The following is an 18608-nucleotide window of genomic DNA, read 5'->3' on the forward strand; positions in this document are numbered from 1 at the left end:
GAGCAGTAGGGGATTTGTTTGTGTGACAGTCACTCCTCTTATGGAAAACACTCAAGCTGTTTTCACTGGCATTATCCTTCTCTCTACAAACCTGTTAAAGGCACAGCTCAAACTGTGCCAGTTGTGAAAAGGGAAAAGTAAAGCAGCACCCCTGCAATTTCAGGGAATTTTGCTGTTTACATAAAGTGTTTGGCAGCTGCAAGCACAGCCAGTGGTGATCTGTAGCGTGTGATCTAGGGCTATCACACGCTTGTGCACACACTTTGCAAAGCACAGGAGCTCTAACTGTTCTTTGTTCATTTCCTAAGTGTCACAAGTAGCAGCCCTGCTACATTCAAGAGTGTGCTCTCCTGTCATATGAGAATACAAAAGACTCTTAACTAGTGTTTCAGTTTTCTCCTGGCCATGTACAGCTACTCACAGTCTGTGAAGGGAGGTGTTAACAGTAAGGGCTGAAAAACACCAGTCTAGGTGACAGCAATGGAGATAAAGAGGGACTTACAGGGTAAGAGCCTCCATCAACCACGAGGCAGCAGCTGATGGCCAATGTGCAAACAGGTGACTTGGGTAAAAGCAAAAAAGAGAAAAGGCATAGAAGTCTGGAGGCTAGAGCTTTATGTGAGTTCTCCCCTCCTAGAATGAGCTGATACCCCTTCCTCTGCCTATAGGAAATAGCTCTGGAAACCCCTCTGTGAGAGAGTGAAAAACCTCATACACTTAAAGACATGGCAAGTGTTCTGAAATAAACCACTGTGACTAACCACCAGGGAATAAAGGATCCTTTACTTCATGCTCTGAATGTGTCTGGTTGCTGTGCACTTTTCCATCAAACCGTTAAGTCAAGACAGTCTGGCAGCTAAGGTAGCCAGTTCATTCTTAGATAGATCCTCCATGTGCCTTTGCTACCATCCTCACTCACACAGTGAAGCAATGGTTCTGTTCCTGCTACAGTTTGTGACCTCTATAAATCTTAGCTTGCCCTGGCCATTAGCTCAGTGAAAAAAAGAGAATAATAAATATTTATTCCCATAATTCCTAGCCACCAGGCTGAATCCCTGTTCTATGGCAGCCTTTTACCAGTTGGGTTGGCAGCTGTGATTATTTGATAATGCTGTCTTTTGTGTTGTGAAGAGTTAACAGGGGCAGTTGCTTCTAACTTGCATTCCTAACTTCATCAGGTCATTTCCATAAGCCCTCCTGAACCTGGGAGGAGTTTCTTTTTTTGGGGAGTTGTCATTTGCAAAGAACATACACCACTCTGACACCAAGCAAGGCACCACTCTTCAGTGTCACTTGAAAGCTTCAACGTACCCCACAGGAAGAGAGGACAGGCCTGCCTTGCCCCAGTAGTCAATGGCACGCACTCTGTAAAAGCCGGAGACTGAGCTTCCTGCAAATGAAAAGGTTAGAAATGGTCACTGTGAAATGCTGACACTTGTGGTGCTGGGAGGATGTGAAGCAAGCACTACTCCTGTAAAACGTAGGTTTGTAGAATGGGCTGGGGAAATCAGCTCTGCACCCTACGTAAGTGTGTCTCTGCCTGTCTGATTAGAAATGATAACAAATTCCTCACAGCCAAGTACTGGCTTTTTAATCGTATTTCACCAAGGATATCCTCTCCTCTTACTTTTTAAGTAGAGCTACAGGACTGCTTTCCCAGCAGTTCCTTTGTAAGAAGGCTGTGACATCTGCAACAATTAGTAATTTCCTTTTTTTCCAACTTACTTTTCTGCCTGAATTTTGCCTTTGGAACAGGTTATGTGGGGACAGATTCAACAAAGAAGCAGAACAAGAAGCATGCAGACTGACTGAAAACCCACTGCTCAAGTCAGGAAGCAGTGCCACTTACTTTAAAGGTATGTGAGCTGATCTTCTGTGGTTCTGCTGCTTTTTATCCTTGATCCAGTTCAAAGAACAGAACTTTCTCTAGTAGAATCTTTGAACACACAGGCAATATAAATCTGAGGGTATTTTATCTAATTAATTGATTTTTATGTGTATTTTAGTTTTTTATTCTAGAGAAAAAAAGAATGCTAGAAATAAGAGTGAGGAGAAATTTCCTAGCAATAAGGAGTGCTGAGACATAATATTTCTTCAAGAAGTTTTTTTTGTTGCTGTTGATTTTGAAACAAACTATTAAAACTGGCATATGATATAATAATGAATAATCATTTTGAGATTTGTTGTAGCCATAATTTACAGTCTTTGTTTTCCTTTGTAGCCCTTACATTGCAGTAATAGCTCTGAACTTTTATTATGCAACCACTGCTGATGTTAAGACTTTCTCAGGGTAAGATAAGCCCTTGTTTCTGGTAAAAAACAACTCTGAACTGCTTTTTAACAATATCACTATAAGCCAAGGTTTGTCTGTATTTCACTCAGCTCTGATCAGTGCTTACTATCAATATCTGTTGGATGGTCATGTTGCAGACTAGACTGCATTTCCTTAAAAAACAAAACCCAAAAAAACTGAAAGAAATAAAAGACCAACAACCACCATCCTCCACCTGCAGATAAACTAAAAATTACCCAAATAAAACATCACTATCTTCCCTCACTTGCATGTTTCTTTCATCTGAGTAAGGTTCTACTGCAAGGTCTGGTCATGTTTTTTTGTGAGGCTTTTTGTTATCATTTTTGCATTATTTCTATACCAGCTACAAAAACACTCTTTAACTCCTCACAGACCTTGCCAGGCCTGCAGCTCAGTGACTGGCCTTTTTGACAAGCAATTACCCATGGCATACTACTAATAATGTCTTCATGACTACTAGTCGAACACTGTTTGTCCTTGAGAATAAGGCTCTTACTGAGAATAAGGTCCTAAAGGAAGGGATGTGCTCTTATTTGTGAGGGACTGTAAGTTACTAACCTTCAGTAGTTACTAAACAATGGTTCACACACTCATGAGTGGCAATATTATGTGACAGATTACCTAATGTGAGTATTCCTGCCTTACCTGGACTGTAGACCCAGAGAGTGAATATAGTGTCTTTGGCATTAATACGCTGGTATGCTTTTCCATCCGATGAGAATTCCACTTCAAATGTCTTTATACACCTAGGAAAGAGAAAGAGAGAGGTTTGTAAATACAACTTATAATGTGTGGGCTATCAAATACTAGTCTCAGGGCTATTTCAACAAGAAGGATAAAAATAATAGATGTTCAAGAAAAGTTGATTTATTCCTACCAAATGTAGGATGGCATGAACTGCCACCATTTAATGACAATTTAGTGATTCTTCTTAGGAAGAAGCAGGGCTCCAACATCCCCCAGAAAAAACACCTAGACTGACTTGCTCTTTTATATGAAGCATCACAAAATGTCATGCATCTTTCACTCAGACATAAGGGTTATCAAGAATGAAGAATCCCAGGAGACTGGCTTAAAAAGGAGCTAAGTCATGGCTTCCTGAGGCAGTCTGGCTACACACTGGATCACCTTTCAGAGTTCACCTACAGAGGGTTTCCATTTGAGTCCACCTTGCTGAAGCAAGCAACTGGAGGTTTTCTCTCCCAGTTGACATCCCTTACAGAGATGTGCAAGATCTCACTTAGGCATTGGCTGATAATGCAACTTTTACCATGAATCTTCCTGTCTGCTACGCTGAATAGAATTCCCTCAGAAATGCCACTGAATGCTGGTGAGCAACAGGCAGATTCCTTTGCTCAGGCAGCAAATTAGGCAGGTTTGCTCCTAACAGTTTGTGCACACAGGTCCTACAGTTCATTTGGTCAGATAAATGCACTGTATCGAGAAGCAACAATTCATTAATTTGTGAACTTGATTTACTCTGTAAGGGCTTATGGAAACTTAGGGAGTAGTACCTTGGTAACTCATTTGTATCCATTTTATTTTAAAGCTACTTACTTTGACTTTACACAGTCGTCATCCCACAGCACAATGACCTGCCCCTTTGTGAGAGGGATCAAACGAACACCAGTCACCTGTCCGAAGACACAAGCCTGTGTAAGAGAACTGTACAAGCCCATCAGCCAGACCAAATTTCTGTGTTTATCCCTCCTTACTAATTATTTGCTCTGATTTTTTTCCATTGAGATCAGACATAAGACCAAAATTCTTGGCTCTGTAGCTTTTTGCAGCCTATGTCTCCCACTTGTCAACCTTGCAGAGGACCTTCAGAGGCTCTGGGTACCACTATGAGCATGGGTAAGACTGAATGAGCAGATAAGAGATATCTAATATGGCAGCCATGATTCCATTTCAGCTTTAGCTGTCAGTTATTAACTGGAGACATGCTGTCAATCTTTGAAGCATACCATGTGGTTTTTAAAAAGCTACTGCACTTTTCAGTACTGTATTACTAATTTCCCACCACAGGAACTTCCATTCACCTCAGTGATGACTCCTATCACTTGGTATGTAGTACTTTATCTTGAATTATATTTTTGAGAGCCTTCTCATCAAATGCAAGAAGAACTGTTTATTTACTAGTTCATACATGGTACTTTTAACAAAAAATTAACTCAAATAGTCTTCTTCTACGATTTAAGACAGGAAGCAGTTTCAGTTTTAATGTATTTGATGGTAGAATACAACACATACTTGATCAGGAGCTGATCTGGGTCTTGCACAGATGTGGATAAGAAAGACTGCGGGAATGGGAAAGTCTTGCTTCAGTGTCAGGATGCCAGCTTCAGGAAATGGGAATGGGCCTGTTACCAGTGGGTCCTGCAGAGCCAAAGAGTAGCGCTGTGAAAAATCTTTCATTACAGAACCTAAAGCACTGTTAAACCAGTGTAAAGTGCCTGTGGGCAACTTAAGAGTCCTAAACTTGAGTACTCTAAATTTCCAAGAGAGTTGGTACTGCTAATGCTTACAGGTATCAAGGTTCTAAACAGTGGGAGACTTTATACTCACCTGTTTTCCAGCTCTTCAGGAAACAGAGGGTTTGTCCATTTCACAAATGGGGCTGGTCACAAATGCCCTTTGAAACAATCTGTCACTTCTGTAACCTCTCATGGATGTCTTTCAGGCCAGAGGTCTTTACAAACCATGGCCCCATCTCTTCTCAGCAGAAGAGATGCTCTGTTCTTGTGCAAAGCAAGCTACTGCTACCTACAACAGCTACACAGCTGGTCTCTGGTGATGAGGCTGTACCAGATAGCCAAGAGCATCTAAAATCTTGCTGCTTCCCTTTTCAAGAAAGAGCTGATGTCTCCTATAGTATCCAAAAAGCCTTAGAAATAGTCAATTATGGTGACTGGGAAGAGAAGACACAGTGCTGTATATCAAGTCAGAAAGCAAGCACTGTCTGTGGGCCCTGAAGGGGACAAAGATGACCTCCTTTTTTAATAGCTTTCATCCATAGGGAGAAGAGGAATTCTCAGAAGAGACTCGCTCCTTAATTACCTCTATGGTGCATTCAGCACTAGTGAGGATGAGGGAAAACTGCTGGTCTCCCTGTGAGCCCCTCACAGTTTTCTGAACTTGCACTGGATAGTTTTCACCCCAGGGAGGTGTTTCTTAAATATTAGTAAGGGGGTCATTTCAACTCTCTAATGCAGCAATTTGGCCACTGTGTAATATACACAGGGCCATGTGACTTTCATGGGGAGATGGAACGGAAAGAGACTCAAAACTCATTGAAGATTTAGAGAGAAGGCAGAAAAGGCAGAACTTCCCCAGGAGCAACTGTGCCTCCTTATTTTATGGGTAGGCCCAGAGCAAAGAGGTTGTATAACATAAACACAAAGGCATAACTTGTGTATGAGCTACACTTTTTTCCAGCACTGCAAGTGAATTTTTGTGTGTATATGAAAGGTGAACGACTAAGTGGGCTAAGGAAATTTTGACTGTGGGCCTGATTTCTTGTCTTTTTCACAAGCACTTTACCCATAAAACACTTCAAACAAACCCATAATCATACCTCAGCATCCCTTATTTGCTGAAACTGTTCTGGAGAAGGAAAGTCAGGGCTTCCTAGGTTTTTCCACTTCAGATAGGGATTGGTTTGGTTGTTATCCATGTAATATGTGACATACACCAGCTCTGTAGGAACACAAACAAAGAAAGTAAACTTGGATTTAAAGATTAACAATAATAAACATAATAGCTGTGTAAGTCTACCTTTTTAAAGGTGATTTCAGCACTTTGGAGCCTGACTTCCACTGGAAAGTCCCGTGGCTAGCACTCTCATGAGGCTCTACAATTTACATTTGCCAAGTGTGCATTTCAAACTATTATTTCCACATCCAGAACTGAAATCCTCTTTCAGCAGAGGTGCTGCACACATTTGTTGGATAATTGCATCAGCTATGCGATTGTGTGCTCATGATGGCTGTCTTGGAGTCATCTCATTAAGGGAATTGCTGCCTGGCAATATCCAGCCACGTAGACTGAGATCAATAGCTTTCCAAAAAGATAGCACTTGGCAGTTGCCATTAGGAATGAACCTTTCAAAGAAAAACATCATTATACCTCAGAAAATCTAGGAGTGCACAAAAGATGAGAGAGGAAGTTAGTAAATTAAATTCACTCTTGCAATGAAAGGCAATTCAGTCAAAGTTTTCCAGCTGATACTCTATCCTAAGAATCACTTAACATGAGCTGTCTACATCACGTTTATTTACCTCTAAGTTTGGGGAAGTGAGTGGCATTCACTGTGACAGTGCTGACGTTGGATGAAGTCCTGTTATCTTCACTTGAATACATCAGTACTGTAGCTTGCCAGCTGTCTGAGGGCTGTGTTTCACTTGGGGTGTGCACAGCTGCTAGCACACCAACTGTGCTGTTTTGACTGCTTTCATCTCCACTGATTTTGACCTCTGCAAAAATCTGCTTTTCCCCTTTAAAAAACATGACAAGTATAAGCATCACTGTTAGTCAGTCCTGTGTCAGAAGCTGCAGGGTCAAAGCATGCAAGTACATTGAGCATAGGTTGAGCTATGTTCTGCCTTATATTACATTTATAGCCTTCAGTCACATTTATTTTACAACAGCAGAGTATGTACATACAACAACAGTTCTTATGCTTAGCAGTTCAGCTAGCAATATGCAAACAGGTGACAGGGAATGAAGTTCTCCCTGTAAAATGCTGCATGAGTCTTCCAGCTGCAGGGATTTCTTAAAGACAACTGCAGCCCAATGGCATGTACTCCTCCCTTGCATCACAAGAGGGAAACACCATCCAACAAAAAAGGAGTGGTTGGCACACAGGGAGTATAAACAAAGCAGTAAATTACATCAAATTTATAACAGACTCTCAGGAATATTGTCTGAGCTATCAATGTCTGAGGAAATGAAGTTTCATTTTCTTAACACACCTAGTAAAAAGCAAGTAGGAGAACTCATGCTTTTATTGAATAGTGGGTGGAACAATCTTTCTTAAGCTGGAGGCTTCTGGGTAGGAGAAGTTACTGATGTGCTCTTTAGTCAGTGGTTACTATACCTAGCAGTGCCAGCAAGCCCATGGCAGTCAGCACTGGTTTCCGCACCATCTGGACATGAGGTGGCTTTGTATTGTTCATCTGAAAACGTGCTGTCAGAGTCCGCTGGGTGAAGTAATGGGGGTAGTAGCTCAAGAAGGCATTGTCATTGCTCAGCAGAGAGTAGTTGACGGTATTGTTTGCTTTGGAAATGAGGAGGTTTTGGTGTTGGATGATTACCTGCAAAGTCATAAAGAAAATTAACCTTCATCTTGGAGAAAAACCAACAAACATGCGTCCTTACATTTTTATTAAATCTTTACAGCATTCTGTAAAGAACTGTCACTCTGCCTTTTAGCAAAGACTGAAGAAAATAACTGTCCATCATAAATCTTGGAAAAACTGTACTTTACGTCATACATTAATCACTGTAAGATCTGAAGTACCTGTGTAGTTTTGCCAGTAGTAAGTCTCTGAAATAATTATTACCAGTACTCTTCATAAATAATGAACACATTTCCTTGTCTATTGCACTACAAATGATGCTCTTCTGTCTTGAATACTTAATTAGCAATCAGGATTTACCATCTGAATCAAATCTAAATGGTTCTCCAAATCTGGAGTTACTTTGTACCCACTACATCAGTGTCTGTGAGCTGGTCCTGGATTCTGTTTCTCAATTAGTCGTTTTTCCCATTTGGTGCTAACTTGGATATAATTTTCCTGATATTTCACTGGTTGCTGTGCTGCTCTCCTGCAAAATATCAAACTTCCCAAGTTTTTTTTTTTTAATTAGATTGTGCCTGAATTAAGCAGAACTTCAGAAGGCTGACAACTGAACAGTCTCATAATTTTGTCTCTGAAGGAACACAGTGCTTCAGCTTCCATACAACCAAGTGTTAGTTTTCCATTGGATGTCTTTTTTTTCTCCCGTCATATCACCATATCATTATAACACTGTTATTTTGTCTTGCAAACTCTCCGTGATGCAATCAATGACTTGTTGCCTTAGAGAAAACTGCTTGTATATGCAGTCTCAGGGAACTGGGAGCCTTTGTCTCCCCATGAGCAGCTGATAAGCTGCATCTTTTTTTTCTGGGTGACATACATGCTCCTGTGTTTAGGAATTATTCCTTTGCACAGGATTTTATGTGCTGTTTAAGGTAGTGGCTCACAAAGCACCAGGCCTGCAGTGGAAATTACTGATATGCAGGGGAAGAGCTGAATTTGCTCTGGGGCCAGGGTGCAATTACTGCAGAGGCAGGAATGCTGAGCATTCTTCTCTTCTTCTGCTTTTCTGGTCAACACAAGTAATTACTAGCAGTAATTAATAAGATCATGTGTACAGCCAGTATCCCAAACCAAAGAATGGACTAAGCTGAGAGCTCAAGGAACATCTATATTGTACCTGATGTCTCTTGGTGAGATAAACTTATGAAGGAGCTGGGAAATAATTCTCACATATGTGAGAACTGCCAGCAGTATTGACACCAGAGCAGTAGTATTACATAGAGAGGGCACGTGTGGGAGTAATCTTATCAGATGAGGGACTGTATACATTCTCCAATTCAGTTCTCTAGCACTTCTCTGACAAGTTCTCAGTTTAGGTCTGGGTTAGACTTTTTTTAAGGAAAGTGAAGAAAACTAATACAAATTAAATCATGCTACTAAAAACAGACTATTCAGGGAAACCCCCACTGCATCAGTAGAGATCTCCTTTTTTTAAGGATCTACTGGTCTCAGTAGATGCTTAAAAGTTCACTGTTAAGTCTACTTTTTCAACTGCATTAACACATCAGGAGACATTGCTGTGCTAAAACTACCAATGAATAGTTACCTTTACAACCATAGCTGCATAGGTCACATCAGCTCGCCAGAGCTGCGGAATGGACCATCCAACCATTGGATCTGCTTCATCATTATATACGGCAACAGAAGAAAAACTTGGAAACAGCTTCTGAATTTGTTGAACTGCTTCTACTTCTTGTTGCAAGATGTAGAGAGAATTCCCACCTCCCTGCAACAATATTTCATATCTGCTTAGTGGTAGTGAGAAAACAGTGGTAAACATACAAACATAACCCAGAGTCATAAACATAAAACTTATTCTGAAAACGTATTCCTTGGTCACCAAGCTGCTGTGGACCAACAAAATTAGTATTTTTACCTCATCTACTATAGTATGTGCTATTTGCATAAGCTTCTCCTAGAATATAAAATGGAAAAGAAGTAGAAGAGTTGTTTCCCTTTGGGAATTAGACAAATTTGCTTTGAGTTGAAGTCTTGAAACTGAACATCTTCAAAGTTTTGCAAGAATAGGTAGCCGTGCCTCCTGCTATAGGCTGGACACTCGTCATCATCATCAACATCATAATCATCATCATTGTCATCAACTTTGTAAATCAGAATAAAATGTAACTTTGATTATACTGATTGACAAAATGGCTTTAAACTGAAATCATGGACTAACCTTCTTATGGAGAGAGATGTAATCCAGTCTTACACCAGTCTCCCCTGTGAAGAAGTTGGTCCCATTGTAGCAATGACACAGAAGACTCCAGCACATGGGTGACCTGGGTAAGGGATGGAAGGAATCCCCAGGCCCTCCAAATTTTAGAAAAGGACTGGCTGCTCTTAATCCTTCTGAACAAGCATCATAATAGTTGAGAAACCCTGAAGTCCAAGCAGATTAATATATCAAAGATGATAACTCAAAACAGAAACTGGATCTAAAACTACAAGGAGATGTTATAACTGTATTATTTGATTTACTGGCAAGATCTCACAAACTGGGACCATCCTTTCCTATACACTGACAACATAAGAAAACATCAAAATCTCAACTGCCTTCATAAGGTTCTTCTAAAGGTCTTGAATGAGCATGTTCTCAAAGCATGCCATTTCAGTGAGTGTTCCTCTCACTCCACCCTCCGCCCCCTTAACTGCTACTAACTGTACCTTACATGCAATTAATGAACTGCATCCTCTTAGTGTAACTCCTGTTTTGTTTTTTACTGCACCACTACCCCTGATACCCAAGTTGGGAATAAATAAATAACATGACCTTAGCAAAACAGATTTGCTATACCTGTCATATTCCTTATCACCCCTGTCCACCTCACTTCTTTGTCAGTATAACCTACATCTCATTGTCACCCCTCCACTCACCCCACACACTTGTTTCACTCCACCACATTCACAAGTGCTTTGAAATATGCTCACCTTTTACTGTCACAGACACATTGTCAAAGTCATGGTGGTCTGGTTCATTCCATGTCTCAAAATTCCATTTAGCAACATGCTCCAATCCATACTTATCTGTAGGAGAGGTCTTGTTTATCAATGAGCTGCATATCCAGACAATACTATCAATAAGTGACTTATACAGACAATACTGTTTGTTTGGGCTGTAGGTGAGGCTCAGCACCCAAAACTACCACTACATAGTTTCCTTCATAATTTTTAATAATGAAGGAAATGTAATTTGGGAGTTTCAAACTGATCTCTCATTTTTGATGAAATGCAGCAACATTTGAAAAAGATGGAAGGTGAGAGGGAGATGACTTACAGCATTGTGACTAGGGCACTCACCTACCCTTAATTTAGGTTGAGCCTTCTGCCTTGTTAGAAATATTTGAAGCTGGCAGACAAGAAGTATTCAGGTTATCATGCTCCAGTGAAAGCTGGTAGTTTACAACCACAACAATATAAGAAGGTTAAAAGTCAGTCCTTCAAGGCAGGCCAGATGTGCTACCCAGAACATTCTAATCATTCTGGATGTTGGCCACAGATCAGTAAAGAGAGACTGTTATCCCATGGTCTGTTCTGGCATGTTTGTTTTCTGGTTTTGTGTTGAAATCCAGGGTCTTGAAATTGATCATAATACACAAAACTTTCTGAAGTAGCTAGAAAGGAATATAAAAGAACAAATAACAAGTAAGTTATTTTTTTAACTTACCTATGTATCTCCTGGCCAGAACAGTAATTAAGTTTCTCCATTGTACTACATGTTCTTTGTCTTCAAAATCTAAAAAATATCCTGATGGATTCCCCATCAATTCAAATCCTAAAAAAATGCAAAAAATTGGTCTTCTTTTTTGGTGAATGTTATCGCATTTTTATTAATGAAGGGGGATAACACATCATCTGAAACAAACTTGTTAAATGAAGAAGCATTAATAAATGGGTTCTCTTTCCTGTTTCCACATGTTCCCACCAGAAGTATTTCAGAATTGAGGTTGTTTACTTGTTACTCATCAGTGACCACAGTGGTCAAAGCTAGTAATTGTCAACATAAATGCAGGGCTCAGAGGAAACTTAAGACAGTGGACGTTTGCCTAAATTTATGGGAAGTTATACCTGGAGTATCTGCTTCTTTGGCCCTTTTAGGCATATGTCATTGGGTACAATATTCTCTTCAAGAGATCTCACAAGCTCTACCACCTGTAACTGCCTTCAAAGGCAATGTAAAACCATTTGTGTTGTCTTAATTGCTGTAATACCATTTTGCTCACACTGTTTTTCATGGACCTGATGAAAAGGCAAATAAGTAAGTAATGATTTTTATCAAAACCAGCTTTGGAAAAGCTCTCTAAGAATATTCTAATGATTGTACAATATGGACAAACAGATATACCAAACTGTGGAGGCAGGGATCTGTCCTTACCTGGAATCAGCTTATTTTCCCACAGGCGATCCATAAGGTTATCCAAGGCAGTAAAATTGTAGTTAACTTTGCCATTCACCACTCTGAAGAACAAAGGTAATAAAAATTACAAGTGTAAATATTATAGCAAAGATAGGGCTTGAGTAGGTAATGAGTCAGATGGCTTCCTTCTCAAAATATACATGAGACTTGGATTCTTGGAATTGTACACAAACTTCCTTCCTCTCAAGCAAAAGGTGTTCACCATAAGCAAGTCATGTGTCTTGACGAATGCATGCCCTTTTCCTATTTCAGCAGCATATAGAAGCAATATAATGGGTCTGCTTGCTGAATTCTGATTTTTCACAGAATATTAAGATTTCTAACTCTCTGCTGAAGTGCAATTTACATAGATTTTCTTTTTTTTTGCCTAAACTGTTTTTTTTTCAGTTTCCACTGGATTACCCACTACTAGGCCAGTTCTTTTCACACTGCCCGATAAGCAGTCTTTCTTTATGCACTCCTAATCTGCAGTATATAATACAGATTACTTAGCAGCACTCCCTATGGATTTAGGTCCAGATGAAAAATAACTTTGTATCTTTCGAAGAATGCTGCATTTATGCACACATCTATAATTTTTACCTCATTGTAAGCATTTGCTTAATATTTCTCCTGTAATCCCAGGATCTGAGGCTGCAAATCTTTCACCTTTGAATAAATCCATTTAAAGACTTAGCACCCTATGTGCATTCCTTTGTGTCATAGAATTGTGCAGGAACACAGGTACCAAAGTGTGGAGATGGATTAGAACACTGGAATTCTTTTACCCAGGGGATGAAAAATGGCATTTGCAATTTATGTGTGATACACTAGAAGATTTGCTTTAAATTCCTGAAAGGCTTTCCTTGCCTGGTGTCCAGAAGAAAAAAAATACAAGGTACTATGTGGGTTAACTTCCCACAACTTCTGAACTTTTGGTCTGATTTAACTGAAATCTGAAAGGGATGGAGAATTTTTGCCAGTATGAAGTGCCAAATAGGAATTAACAATGAACTTCTGTTGAGAACATTCTGTTAGTGTGACTTACTGCTATTTGGCCCATGAAACAGCCTTGGCCTGGTGGCCAAATTCTGACCTCAGTACAACCTGAGCAAAAGGCTTTTTAAATACCTTTGACATAAGTCCAGCCCTGGTCACACAGCCACACTGAGTGAAGCCTTGGCAACCCTTTTCAAAGCTGATTTCTCCAGCCATGCCAGGGCACTTCGATTAATTCTTCTGGTACAGTGCAGCCTGACCAGCTCTCCTGAAGTCTTGCCCGCTCTTTCCTAGGCACTTTGCCTTTGCTTTGGTGAAAAGCTATAAAAGTGAACTACAGCTGCAATGCTGGTATGATGGACTAGGGAGAGACAATCACAGTTCTTGCAACTGATCAGCTGTCATAGCATAGCATGACAAGCAAACAAAACAAAGACAAGATTAGATCTGAGAAGGGGGCCATCAATAGAGCTCTTAAATAAATGCTGGGCTCTGTGCTGAGAGTCACAACTTGTTTCTTTCTGTGTCTCTCCACGTATTTCTGAGCTGCTTTGATGGAGGCTCTTCCTCTGTGCTTTCTTGTCAAGGAAAGGTTTCAGTGAAGAAACCATAATAGCAGCTCCATTAATTCTCAGAGAATTAAGAAGGACTGACAGAATTGCCTAGTGAATAAATAAGGGAACTGTGCAGCATGAAGAAGACGTATCTGACAAAAAGAGGAAGACAAGGCAGGCAAAGTGTAACATAGGCCATATCCACTATGCCTGCTCCACATGTTATGTAACAAGGCACACAATCCTAGCCCCAGTCTGGTCACACTCTTTTACCGAAGACCTGAAAGAAGCCTTCTATTTTTAAAGTATGTCCTACCACCATGACAAAAATTGTCATGCATGCATTCACTGATGGGCTTAGGATTCTTTCCCAAGTTAAATGGTGCAGCTGTAAAAGAAGTAAATAGCAAAAAGAAATTATTTTGCTTTAGTACACTTAAAAATACTTTAAAAGTCACCGCTGAACTAAAGAATGGCCATTTGGAACCAGGGGGTTTTTTTTGCTTAGACAGAGGTTTTTTAAAAAGTCCTATTCCAAAGTTCAAAGACTAATTGTTTTTTTTTTTTTTTATGCTAGTTCTGGTCCCTCAGATCCATTAACTGTTTCCAGCTGTACGCTGTGTTCTATTGAATTATTTGCTTACATGCACACTTACAGTCAGTGTGCGTAAGAATGATTAACTACACTGTCTTGAAAAAGTTAATAATGCCATACAGATAAAAGTAAAGGAACTAGGGTTTTCCTGACTTCAGTCTAAGATCTACACAGTATTATGTGAAAATATATGCACAAATAAAACCTTCTACTTGATGCCTGTACACTTAAGATTCCAGGACATTTACATTTTTCCTACTGCACCAATTAAGCAACACATTTAAAACACTGCCATCGCCAACCATGACTGAGTGATGGTACATGACATCTTGTGTTATGTGTGTAGGTGTAGAGGTTATGTTGTTTGTCTGACCTGTCACTTTATAAGAATCCCTTCTTCCAAGTGGACCAGAAAGAATGCTCCCATTAATAAAATAATTACTTGACTGACAAGATTGACACTTCCTCAGATTTTGATCTTATCCTTACCTATACTACACTTCTGATGTGAGATCGATGCATTTTTTCACATTTTTTCAGCATATACAGTACCATTAGAATCTGGGTTGTATGGTTGCCTGCCACGTAGTGACTGTTGTATTTAAGCACAAAAACTGGTACTATTTACAAATATTCTGCATGGAAAAGACTGGCTCAACTGCCAGGCCCTTGCCAGGAGTGTTATGGAGACAATTTTAGGACACTGAAGACCAGATCAAAACTGTTACAGGCACGTGACAAGGTAAATCCATGGTGGAGGATAAATCCACATGTCATTGCCAAAGTTGTTCAAAACATCTTTTTACATCTAAACTGTTGGTGTAACATCAGGTACCTATGATTAGGCTTTTGGTTGCAAGCTCGCAGAATTTTACAGTTTATTTTCTGCCTGATCCTTCTCAATCTTTCTGTCATGGTTTCTAGACACCACTGCCTTCATTTATAAACACTCAGAAGGTTATTTACTTGTCATTTCATTTGAATGCTTGCAAGACTGGGATTGTTCATTGTTTGCTGTCAGGTATTTTGAATGTTAAGCAGCAGTCACTGTCCTGTCTGTACCTGGCTTTCAACTGGTTCTCAGCTGGGATTTTTCTGGGAAGTTTGCCAGATAGTCCTTCTTCAGTCATTATTAAACAACTACACGAAAGCACATTTACTAATGGCATCCTGGCACCAAGGCCCATAGAAGAACCAGGCCTGAGGCTGCTATATTCCAGAGACTGTTGCCTGCTGGTGAGGAATCTTTCCAGTCTGTATCATGGTCTCAGTTCCAGAGCCAAGTGCTGCCTCTTGAAAGCAATAACCATGCTGTGACTATGAAGAGCAGTGATGAATACAGATGGGTGTCTGCTGGTTGACATAAAATCTGGTTGCCCCTTCCTTGGAAAGGTTTGCTTTGTAGTTAATTCTTTGCTGAATCAAAGGCTACAGGTCCATCTTAACAGCTTTCCCCTACCTCCTATTACTGAAGTAAAGGTTTTTCAAGTATGGAGGGAAATTCCTTTCAGGTGCATAGGTAGCACTAGACAGCTTGCCAAAGTGCAGTAAGACACACATGTTGTGCTTCTTATCCATGACACTTTCAGCCTACTCCCACTCAGAAACTTAATCTTTTGGGACAGCAGAGGTAAGACAGCTTTAGCTGTTGACACCTTGCATTACAGGCAGATCTGCTCCAGCTAGCACACCTGCAGATACTACTCCTTAGCCTACAGCTATTGCTTCCCTCCCATGCCCAACATCTGCTGCTTCCCTTCTCCCCTGTGTTGATCTTGTACTGGAAAACATGTGCACACACAGACATTGGACCAAGTATCTTATCTACAGAAAAGAGAGAACAAAAGCCACAGGCAAGGAGTGTTTCCATTCCAGGTGATCTTCAGTCAAGTACTGAATCTCTGATAACGTGTCAAGCTAACTTTATCACACTTTATGGTAATGTACTGGACTGTATCTCCTGGGATAGGAAGCCTTGTGGCTGACCCCTGTCAGTAGGTCACAGACCATCTAGGAATTCAAGTGTACCATGTAAGGTAACCATCAACAGAGACACTGTTGAAGAGAGCCTAGGATTAAGATGGTTGGGAAATACCAATATACTAGAATAGTACTCACCCTCATCCTGACATTCTCACTCAGCTACTGTGGTCTCTCTTTTGTATTTCTGGTACACACAGTTGCCACCCACACCAAAAACTGACATAATCTGGCTTGCTTTCATCTATATCTGAGAACAGCCTCCCTTTGGGAAGATTTACCATAGTGGCTGGCTAACAACACTCCCACAGCAACACAGTTTACTTAAACTCTCATTGGGAGCTTCTACTTGGAAAGACTGCTCACCTAGCTGCAAATGTAGCCAAGAAGCAGGGACAGAAAACTGACAGAAAGTGTTAGCAGAGGAGAGATACAACTCACACCTGTAAAATTCTTCAGCAGACTATTGACCAACCTCACACTTAAAAGGTAGACTTCATGAAGTAGCCACCTAAAAAAACCTCCCTTCTCCATTGAAGGGTTACTGCGTTACAATCTCAGAAAAGCAACAGTGCAGTCTAAGAGACTACCCAGCTATGGCAGCATCTAGTATCTCTGCTGAGATAATGATCACATTGCATACCACGATTCATTTGACAAAGATCCTTAGCCATGTGCCAGACCATCTTTGTCCACCCTTGTTAAAGGGATTCCTGCAATCATACACTGTTATGCACAGTGTCCAGGTCCAGGATGTGGAGCAATTGTAACACCACCACCATTGCTCTTGATGAACCTAAATATGCATGATAATTAATTCCCCCTCTCAAGACTAAATGAAGTGAAAACAGTTCTTGAATATAAGGAGCATCCGTAGATAGTGTCCCAAGCAATTGCTTACCACCTTTCTAGAATCCATGATGCCATTTTAGGGATTGTAAAACTCCAGAACATATACAAGGGTCCATCTACCCTGGAAAAGAGTTCAGTGTCATAAGTCAAGCTGCTCACTGGAAGCAAACAATAAGCTTCCAAATGTTCCCACAACAGCAACTGTTGGGGGAACAAACAACAGTAATGTATGCTATTTCAAATTCTTGCTGCTACAAAGGTCCTACAGAAAGAATGGTATTCAGAAGTACCTGTCTTGTTTTTCAGCCAGAACAGGCTGTTAAATGGACAGGGAAGCATGTAAGCTGAAAAGGAGATAATCCAATGAATGTCAAAAGCTCTGGACAGAAAATGTCAGCAAGTTCATTTTTTTTTCAGAAGGGAAACTTGTTGCCCTCCAAGTGCCTCTTACAACACAAAAGGATCCTGCCTCCTTGGTTTTTCTAATTACTTCTGCAGTTATGAGGAATGAAATGAAGCCAGGTTAAAGGTCAGGTTTTCACAAAGACTTTGTTTGCTCCAAACCCACCCAATTGTATACATAAGCTTCTTGTTCTGCTGAGTACTTGAAAAACCTGTGGACCTTACTTACAAGCAGATCCTAAGGGACTGTGAGAATTACTGAAATGATACTTCAAAGCATACAAAGGGCAGAATAGCCCTTATTAGCATTCACCTTACCAGAGGCTGAATTCTCAGCAGTTCTCTCCAGGTCTCTTCAGTGTCAACCAAAAAACCCTACTAGTCTGGTATTTCAGGTTTAAGTACAAGATCATTAATAAATAACTAAGCAATCAGTAGACTCCTGAGTTATTAATAAACAACACTTCCCCCTCCTGAATCGAGTGGAAGCTAACTATATAGTACTCATTCACACTAGAGCTGCTTCTACTATGTTCTTGCTCTACTCGCTCTCGCTTTCTCTGATCATTACAGGTAAAGTAAATTGGCTCCTGTTCACAAAATCCCCATAACCCAAAATAACCATGATAACTTGGTATTTTTCAGGCTGATGAACACTGGTTCTTCCTCCCTAGTGGTCTCCAAGCAAAACACAGCCTGGGCTTCTCACATGCTTTGCAGACCAAAAACCTAATTCAGAGGCTTTTTCAAAGGCCAAAGACTACCACAACCACACTAAATAACTCATATATTTTACTCATTCTGTGCCTATTTATTAGTATTAATATTTTTCTATATTTGCTTCTCAGCTCTATCATTTGTGTAAGCAGAGTTGGAAAACCTGCTTGCTTGACAACTAAGGAACAGCTTCTTCACAGAAGCACAATGCTCAACACTTCAGTCGGTGCTGGCCCACAGTTTGCACAATTCATTCAATCTATAGCAGGAATGAGTCAGCTCAGCAGTAACAGGAGGATGCACTACAAAATCACAGAGCCAGGCAGCATCCAGCCTTTGCTGATGTCACAGCCTGTCACAGTTAATCCATCCACACAACCAACCAGTGTGGTACATGCGCAAAAAGAAGAATGGCTATGAAGCTCTGTGACTT

The 18608-nt window shown here is 40.4% G+C and overlaps 2 protein-coding genes across 2 annotated transcripts in view; one reads left to right on the forward strand and one right to left on the reverse strand.

Annotated features, from left to right (window-relative positions):
- Positions 1-1170: 1170 nt before the first annotated feature.
- Positions 1171-12110, reverse strand: IDUA (alpha-L-iduronidase). Its single transcript, XM_062512808.1, has 13 exons — positions 12056-12110; positions 11348-11455; positions 10612-10707; positions 9860-10062; positions 9227-9406; positions 7413-7629; positions 6595-6810; positions 5892-6013; positions 4568-4693; positions 3872-3948; positions 2960-3060; positions 2546-2548; positions 1171-1390 (listed from the first exon to the last, which is right to left on the reverse strand). The coding sequence occupies exons 1-13, from the start codon at positions 12087-12089 to the stop codon at positions 1290-1292; spliced, it is 1584 nt and encodes a 527-aa protein (XP_062368792.1). The 5' UTR covers positions 12090-12110; the 3' UTR covers positions 1171-1289.
- Positions 1760-18608, forward strand: part of SLC26A1 (solute carrier family 26 member 1) — a 32741-nt gene continuing 15892 nt past the window's right edge. The window contains exon 1 of the mRNA XM_062512806.1: positions 1760-1856. The gene's annotated coding sequence lies outside the window, so the exon portion shown is untranslated. The remainder of the gene's footprint in view (positions 1857-18608) is intronic.

Source organism: Cinclus cinclus, chromosome Z (genome assembly GCF_963662255.1).
Source record: "Cinclus cinclus chromosome Z, bCinCin1.1, whole genome shotgun sequence".
Taxonomy (NCBI): Eukaryota; Metazoa; Chordata; class Aves; order Passeriformes; family Cinclidae; genus Cinclus; species Cinclus cinclus.